General features: G+C 35.5%; 2 protein-coding genes across 2 annotated transcripts; one reads left to right on the top strand and one right to left on the bottom strand.

Moving 5' to 3' along the window:
- Positions 1-6: 6 nt before the first annotated feature.
- Positions 7-1,132, bottom strand: LOC111388465 (dof zinc finger protein 4-like). The gene has a single exon (XM_023013177.1). It carries the CDS (start codon positions 780-782, stop codon positions 96-98), a length of 687 nt encoding a protein of 228 aa, XP_022868945.1. The 5' UTR covers positions 783-1,132; the 3' UTR covers positions 7-95.
- A 5,533-nt stretch (positions 1,133-6,665) lies between these two features.
- LOC111388464 (epoxide hydrolase A-like) lies at positions 6,666-8,356 on the top strand. Its single transcript, XM_023013176.1, has 4 exons — positions 6,666-7,077; positions 7,188-7,355; positions 7,434-7,669; positions 7,820-8,356. Exons 1-4 carry the CDS (start codon positions 6,790-6,792, stop codon positions 8,076-8,078), a joined length of 951 nt encoding a protein of 316 aa, XP_022868944.1. The 5' UTR covers positions 6,666-6,789; the 3' UTR covers positions 8,079-8,356.
- The last annotated feature ends 139 nt before the right edge of the window (positions 8,357-8,495 follow it).

Below are 8,495 nucleotides of genomic sequence, written 5' to 3'. Positions count from 1 at the left end.
TTAATTAAAGAATAAAACGAATCCATGAGTACTGCATACCAAATACTCATCTAAGATTCGAGTAACCACCTGCAAGATTGAACTCGATCGATTTCTTAAGGTTTGATCTCTGTATCATCCCATGATAAATTGATAAGATCAGCTGAAGTTAAAAAATCAATATCATTCCAATAGTAATTTGGCAAGTCCATGGCGGTGTGTGTACTTGGATCTCCCCATGGAAATTCTATGACAGTACTGCTTGTGCTCGGATTGACTGTTGTAATTGTTGATTCCTCCACCGCGTCGAGGCAGTTTCCGGCGGGGATTAATAAAGATGAGAATTGAAATTCTGGGTTTTGATCCTTTGTTGCTGATCCATTTTTTCCAGTGAAAGAGTTCCCTGAAAAGCTGCTAATGTTATCGGCGGTACCAAAAGCACCAAAGGGAAGAATAGATGAGGTGGTGGGGTTGGTAGTGGGATTTGTGGTGGCTGCGCCGCTGGCTGTGGTGGTGGAACTTGCATTTGATGTCTTGAGCCGTTTGTTTTTCCGGCCACCGCCGACAGGCACATTACGTAGAGTGCCACCTTTAGTCCAGTGCCTCTTACAAGCTTTACAGAAATGGCGAGGTTGAGATTTGTTGTAATTATTGTAATAACAGAACTTTGTGTTCGTTGAGTCACACCTTGGACACTTTAAAAGCTCTGATTGTTGGTGGCTCCGCCGTGTAGGTGGCGGCGGTTTTGGCAGCTCTGCCCCGTCTGATTGCACCAAACTTTGGGTCCAACTACTTACGCCCATAACAGAATTCAAATTTTAAAAAAGAAAAAGATGATATATGAACAAGATAACGAAGGGATCAAACAAAGACGTACGAGGAGAATTTAATTCTCTTATAAGAGAATGTAAAATGTTTTAATGTCGGAGATTATATCTATAGCTATATCTATATATCTATCTGTTATGACAACGACAATCACTCAAGGCTGTAATGTATGGTCCAGAGGGAGAGGCTGTCATTTATATAAAATAATTGCCACTTTGTTTCCCTCCCTCTTTATAATTATATATGAATGTATCTACAGTGCATGGAAGAATATATGTAAGTAAGATTTTTAAATAATTTGATTTATTGGGCGGGGTTCTAATTTAGGAAAAATTGCAGTCAAGGTATCAAATATTTCGTTTATTAGTAGATTTTGTCTAAACATTTTATTTGTGCCACCGTACGTACGAAACTTTTAAAAAAATCGTAGTTTAAGTCCATATTGATGGTTTCTATCAGTTTGACCCTAAAAATTGTCAGTTGACTTCAAAAATTAAAAATATAATAATTTTGACCAAATAAGGCAAGGATAAAATTGTAACTCTATAATTTTAATTTTAAAAAAATTAAAAAGGGCAAAAAAAAATCGTCTCATCCTCCATCTTCCCCAATCCTCTCCCTCAAAAGTCACAATCACTCGTCGCCCAGTTGCCGCCCGCCAGCACAACCCCAGGTCTTACCTAATTTTCTAACAATGGCCAAAACTTCAGTTTTTCTCCTTCTCCTTCTTTTCCTAGTTGCAACACAAGTTAACACCCTAGGAAGAATTGTGGGAGGCAAAGGTGAAGAATGTGAAAACCAATAAGTGCAAAATCTGGGCAATTACTACGTGAACCATACAATAGTAAGCAGAAACACAGTGCAAATGACTGAAAACTTCTCACGTTTTCACAGGTGGTGGAAGCGGAGAAGCAAGTAGTTTTCGGGATCAAGAATTATCTCAAGATCTTTGCCGCCATTTATGGGGGTCGGAGTTCCCAAGAATTTCGATGTGGTTGTCGTGGTCAAGCCGTCTGAATTTATTTTGGATTAAGCTAGACGTACAGATGAGGACTTACAGAATCTCTACAGAATTTTAAAATTTGGTCACGTGTCAGTGTGTGGGTTCAAGGAAAAGGAAATGACTGCTGGCGAAAAAGGCACGGAAATGTTGGCTTGGAGGAAATTATCTAATAAATTCATCAAATTACTTATGATTTTTGTCTTCGTTTTCGGACTCATTACGAGTTATCAAATGAACTCGAAATGTTAAATTCTTAATATCATTTTAAAGTACTCACGGCCTAGTATTTGACATAGTTAATGGTACGCGAAACGGCCAATCGTAACAAATGTTACGGCTCGTCAAAGTAGGCTACTTCAAACTAATATTTCGAGAATTTCGATAATAAGCTAACTTTGAAAATTTTTCTACGATTGTACGCTAGTTGAATCCATAAATCTTCTATATCTTCTTGAAACTCATTTCGAGAACTATATCATAGACTTATCGAATGATCTAAATGAATAACGAAAATAGTTAAACGTACGTCAAACGTGTATGTCAAAAAAACGTATATTTCGTCTTTTTTAAGAAAAAATCAATTATTTTATTAATGTTTATTATTTTTGCTTGACAAATTTCTCAATATAATTTACATTATTTTTTTAGCAAATTTTATATATGATATGACATCAATTTTTTTTGGACGTATTTTGAGCACGACTTTTTCTTGTCCAAGTGTATCTTGTCTTTACCACGAATCATTTTCCTTAGTTAACAATAATTGTTATGTTGTCAATATCTGGGTTCCTTAATTTTCTTTCTTCCATATAAGAGGAAATAAGGTAATTCGTTGGTATACTATATGTATATCACAGACCAAGAATACGAGATCACCCCTTGTCCAAAAAAAAAATTAAAAATTGACATCATACCATATATAAAATTTACTAATAAAATGATGTAAATTATATTGAGAAATTTTTCGAGCAAAAATAATAAATATTAATAAAATAACTGATTTTTTTCTTAAAAAAGACGAGATATACGTTTTTTTGGCACACACGTTTGACGTACGTTTAACTATTTTCGTTATTCATTTAGATCATTCGATGAGTCTATGATATAGTTCTCGAAATGAGCTTCAAGAAGATCTAGAAGATTTATGGATTCGACTAGCGTACAATCGTAGAAATTTTTTTAAAGTTAGCTTGTTATTGAAATTCTCGAAATATTAGTTTAGAGTAGCCTATTTTGACGAGCCGTAACGTTTGATACGATTGACCATTTCATGGACCATTAACTATGTGAAATACTAGGCCATGAGTACTTTCAAATGATATTAAGAATTTAATATTTCGATTTCGTTTGATATCCCGTAATGAGTTCGAAAATGAAGACAAAAACCATAAGTAATTTGATAAATTTATTTGATAATTCCCTCCAAGCCAGCAGTTCCTTGCCTTTTCCGCCAGCCATCATATCCTTTTCCGTTCACCCACACACTGACACGTGACCAAATTTTGAAATTCTGTAGAGGTTCTGTAAGTCCTCTTCTGTACGTGTAGCTTCATCTTTTTCTTCCCATGTGTAATGGTATGGAATAAATAATAAATTGTTGTTCATTGTGTACCTAAAATCTTCAGTGAAATATGGTGAAGAGGATTTTACCCTTGTCTTATTTGGTCAAAATTATTATATTTTTAATTTTTGAAGTCAATTGAAGGTTTTTGGGGTCAAACTAACAAAAATCGTCAATATGGAATTGAACTGCGAATTTTTTTAAGGGTTTGATGCCTACAGTGGCACAAATGAAAGGTTTGGACAAAATTTGCTAATAAATGAAATGTTTGATATCTTGATTGCAATTTTCCCTATAATTTATTTTCATGTAACACGACCGGCACGTGATTGATGATAAATGAAAGGGGTTGTTTGATAAAATTTTAGCAAATTTTGATAAAAGTATTAGATTAGTTGATAGAAATTGTGAATTTCATTAGGCCTGGTTATTATTATTTTTTTTCCACATTTTTCCAAAAAAACAATTTTACATGTAAACTTAAAATCCTTATTTTTTAACCACATTTTCTAAAAAGTTACTATTCAAAAACACATTTTACCCCAAAAATGAGTCTTAAACAGAAATTAAATGTGCAAGTAAAATTAATTATTAACGTTGAACCCATTTATCGGCCGATTGAAAGTGGAAATCACTGCTGCTAATATGAAGCCAAACGAATAGATTATATAATTATTTTAAAATAAATATATGGAGGAGAATGGGAGTGAAGTACTACGATCCATGGTCTTATTCGGATGGGTATGCATATGTTTGGTCGGTGTAATGTCTGCTATTGATTGGAAATCCTAATAGAGTTAAAATAAAGGCGGTGTAAGTAAAGATTGCTAATAATAATAAAATTAGAAATTTTTAGTTGATTCTAGGGTGAATTACAGTTGTCAACAAGTGATTCCTAGTGATTAAAGATTGTGATCATCATATGGGCCAATCCCTGTCATATATTACATGTAATCACATGATGTTCAACTTCTTGTGTTCACTGGCTAGGATCATGTTTGCGTTTGCGTTTGCGTTTGCGTTTGCGTTTTTATTCTACTCTAGCCTCTAGGGAGAAGCCACATGTTGGTTTCTTTTGTAGAGAAAAGTTTAAGTAAAGATGCATAGCCAAACATGCTCATTGGCCATGTGATGCTATAACTTGATGTGTTGGCACTGAGTATGTAATTGAATAGTCTCTCATCTTATGTCTTAGCTGATTACTCTTGTTTATTGTCATTGTCAAAGGTCTTGTTTAGTGGGAGAGAAGTATTGCACCATGCTTCTTGTAGGTTGTAAGGATGATTGGTCGAACTCGTACCCCGCCATTAGTTGTTATACTAGTGTTGAGCTCAGGACAATAATTGAGGAGCACGCAACATGTGATGTTGAAATTGTCAACTTCTTTGTCTAGATGGGCATCATCTCATCGGATAATTTCGTGAAGATGGAATCACCATAGCTAAGCCCTTATTCACCAGATTTGTGCTTCAACGAGGACGAAGACTCAATAGCAATACATGTAGTTGGACAAATAGACTTCTTGACTCAACTCATATCTCAATATTAGTGCAGGGTATGACTACACCCACTCAGTCATTGAGCTGGTAGGGATTGGACTAATCTTCTCAATGGAATCCTAATTGAATCGTATGATCGTCGTGGACAAAGGCATAATCAAAACAATGTTATAACTTCATTTTCTTCTTTAATCACGTCATATCATCTGAGTATATACGCATTAAGACTAACAAATTCAATTTCGACTTTCGTCAATCTTATTCAATCGTATGCAACGTTACGTATCATACATAAACCATTTTTTTAGTTGAATATGATCTATGAAGGACATAGAAACCCAACAAGTGTCACGTTCATTGTCACTGGTCATTTCTTGAATGCTCATCAACGGTGCATGGAGGCCTAGCATGTGGCTACAAGAGTCGGCATCATAGTCTCCACAAGAATCATTATGATTACAGGGACAATGTTGATATAATTATACAAAACAATTTCATGAAAAGATGGCTTCACGGATTTATACAATATAAAGAAATCTACAAATGTCACGTCAAAAAGTCATCGAGCAATTAATCAAAAGGAACATCATTGTTCTCAATAGCATCAATGAATTTCACAAGTAATAACCTAAATTTTGGTACTTTTAACTGATATGTAAAGAATGAATATTGAGTGGCCATATTGTTCTAGCCGAAGGTCTTTATCATTAAATACCTCTATACAATTGGTATTTTAGGCTTCATTAAAATGTTTAGAAATAATATTATCAAGAAATGTGTCGATAAGCGGTAAGATTGAACTCTCGAATAGAAAAATTTTATAACTATTACTATTATAAAATCAAAGAAGCGATCTTATACTTTTTATCACACTCTCTATTTCTCCACATGGAACAAAGAGAAAAATTAAGCTGATATTCTATGGAATAAACGATTTGTTCTTCACATTCGTGATCAAGTGTGTTATTTTATATTTTTGCAAAGAATCGATGAATATTTGATTCCTATAATTTCCCGCTTCCGGTTGCATGAGTGTGTCGGCCGAGTAAAGTTGCTTTTAGTAATTATTTTATTTCATTTATATATAAGTAGGGCAGCTTAATAATTAAGTGACCGTATTCCAGTTTGTTACTGTATTAATTAAAGTCTTAATTTATGCTAATTTACTGACTCGTACACGTGCGTTCATAATTTGTTGGCTCCTTTCTGTTGCCGGCGGATGAAGCTGCCTTTCGTTTACCATCATTTTCTATCGAAAATTTATTTTAGATTAATTAGAAGAAATTGTTTGGTATGCACTCAAATAATNCTGCCTTTCGTTTACCATCATTTTCTATCGAAAATTTATTTTAGATTAATTAGAAGAAATTGTTTGGTATGCACTCAAATAATGGTGCACGTGTAAGATTCACACGCCCTACTTAAATTAATAGTATTTTTATATGTTAAATCAAGAATGAGGATCACATTGCATAATTTGATAGCGAGAATAAAAATATATATGGATCAGTATGGTATTATACGCGTTTATTATAAGGTTTACGAATAATAATCAAGTGTCGAGTGAACCAAGAAAGGTCGTAAAGAAAGAGGTCTATCAAAGTAAAGTAATTTCTACTACAAAATATAGATTAAAGGACTAGCAAAAAATAAATTTCTAAAATGAGGGTGTAACTGAAAAAAAAAGGAATAATCCCAAACGTGGCAAACGTAAATGGGGCCTTATAGATGTTGGGCTTAACCCGCCTTGAGAGTAAGAGTGGAAAAATTGACACATATAGCACTGAACTTGACAAGTGACCGATATGTTCCTCTTTTTTTTTTTTCATTTTTGTTTTACCAGTTTCACCGCTTGACTCATTTCATAGTCCAAATTATTAACTCGGTGGAGTCAAGCTTCTTCTTCAAGATCGTCGATAATGGACGAAATTGAACACAACTACGTCGAAGTGAACGGGCTAAAGCTTCACGTTGCCGAAATCGGAAGTGAATCGTCGCCGGTAGTGGTGTTTCTGCACGGATTTCCCGAAATATGGTACTCTTGGCGCCACCAGATGATTGCAGTTGCCAAGGCTGGTTTCAGAGCAATCGCACCAGATTGTAGAGGGTACGGGTTGTCTGATCCTCCACCCCAACCCGAGAAGACCGTCTTTTTGGATCTGATATTTGACCTTCTTGCAATTCTTGATGCTCTTAACATCTCCAAGGTATGTGATCCTTTGTTGATAATTGTGTTTTGGCTCTTATTTTTCAAAATTGGGGTTCCTCTGAAATTGCCTTAATGTTCAATCATTTATCTTCAAATATTAATTTGCAGGTTTTTCTGGTTGGCAAAGATTTTGGAGCTTCCGTTGTTTCGATATTTGTCCTCCTCCATCAGGAGAGAGTTTCAGGGTTCGTGACATTAGGCATGCCATTTATGCCTCCACAACCTCCCACACATCATAAGCCCCTTCCTGAAGGCTTCTATTTTCTCAGATGGAAGGTCCTCTTTCTTCCTCGGGATACCCAGATTTGGCGCTTCCAACTCTATCAGCAAATTACTGATAGATTTTTCTTGCAGGAGCCTGGACGTGCTGAAGCTGATTTTGGTCGATATGATGCTAAAACGGTAGTGAGGAATATTTACATCATGTTCTCCAGAAGCGAAATTCCAATAGCTCAAGAGAACCAGGAGATCATGGACTTGGTAGAACCCTCTACTCCTCTACCCTCTTGGTTCTCTGAGGAAGATCTTGCCGCCTATGGAACCTTGTACGAGAAATCTGGATTTCAAACTGCACTGCAAGTTACTTATAGGTAACCTGAAGGTTTGTACATAAAAAATACTGTGGTCTTATGTCATTCTTTAGAAAAATAAAGAACGGGTTTGCACCTTGGCCGAAAACAGATAACTTTCTTGTCGAAGGTAACCCTTCAGGTTTACGTGTTTATTTTTTTCTGTTATAGGGCGCCTTTTGATCGGAATGGGGAACAGGATAGTATACCGAATCCAAAAGTTGAAGTTCCAGCTCTTCTAATAATGGGCGAGAAGGATTATGTTTTCAAGATGCCGGGAAGGGAAGACTACGTAAGGAGCGGAGAGGTGAAAACATTTGTACCCAATTTGGAGATAATCTACATACCAGAAGGAACTCATTTTGTTCAAGAGCAATTCCCTGACCAGGTGAACCAGCTAATCCTTAATTTCCTCAAAGGCCATGGTTGATCATTTCTCTTCAACAAGCCCTTTGTTTGTGTAAACATTCTACTATATAAATGGGAATTTGTATTATTGAGTTTGATTAGAGACACTGGGGTCTCGTGTTTTGTTGTAGAGTCTGCTTGCTGTACAAGCCCTGTGAAACAAAATCCTCACAATGCATGGGTGGGGTGTGGGGGAATATATTTATAAATAATCAGCCACCCCTCCATGCGAGGATTCTGTATAGGCCTGTACATCAGGCAAAATTCTTTGTTAAACTAAATAGTTTGATGCATGACCAACCATTATTTTGTTTTACCCCTTTATTTCAATTGGCTAGCTCGGTCGAAATCCGTTAAAAAACCTAGCAAATAGTGACTTCAATCAAATTAAGCCCCTCTTGAAATTAAAATCCAATTTTTAACAAATTTAAAGAAATGT

This window comes from Olea europaea, unplaced genomic scaffold (genome assembly GCF_002742605.1).
Source record: "Olea europaea var. sylvestris unplaced genomic scaffold, O_europaea_v1 scaffold4979, whole genome shotgun sequence".
Taxonomy (NCBI): domain Eukaryota; kingdom Viridiplantae; phylum Streptophyta; class Magnoliopsida; order Lamiales; family Oleaceae; genus Olea; species Olea europaea.
This window is presented reverse-complemented; position numbering and strand designations above follow the sequence as displayed.

What these genes read in the sequence shown, in the direction of transcription:
- LOC111388464 (XM_023013176.1), top strand. Translation starts at nt 6,790, where the DNA reads ATGGACGAAATTGAACACAACTACGTCGAAGTGAACGGGCTAAAGCTT. An exon ending in ATGCTCTTAACATCTCCAAG is followed by an intron (nt 7,078 to 7,187) that starts GTATGTGATCCT and finishes ATTAATTTGCAG; the next exon opens with GTTTTTCTGGTTGGCAAAGA. An exon ending in GCACTGCAAGTTACTTATAG is followed by an intron (nt 7,670 to 7,819) that starts GTAACCTGAAGG and finishes TTTCTGTTATAG; the next exon opens with GGCGCCTTTTGATCGGAATG.
- LOC111388465 (XM_023013177.1), bottom strand. Translation starts at nt 782, where the DNA reads ATGGGCGTAAGTAGTTGGACCCAAAGTTTGGTGCAATCAGACGGGGCA.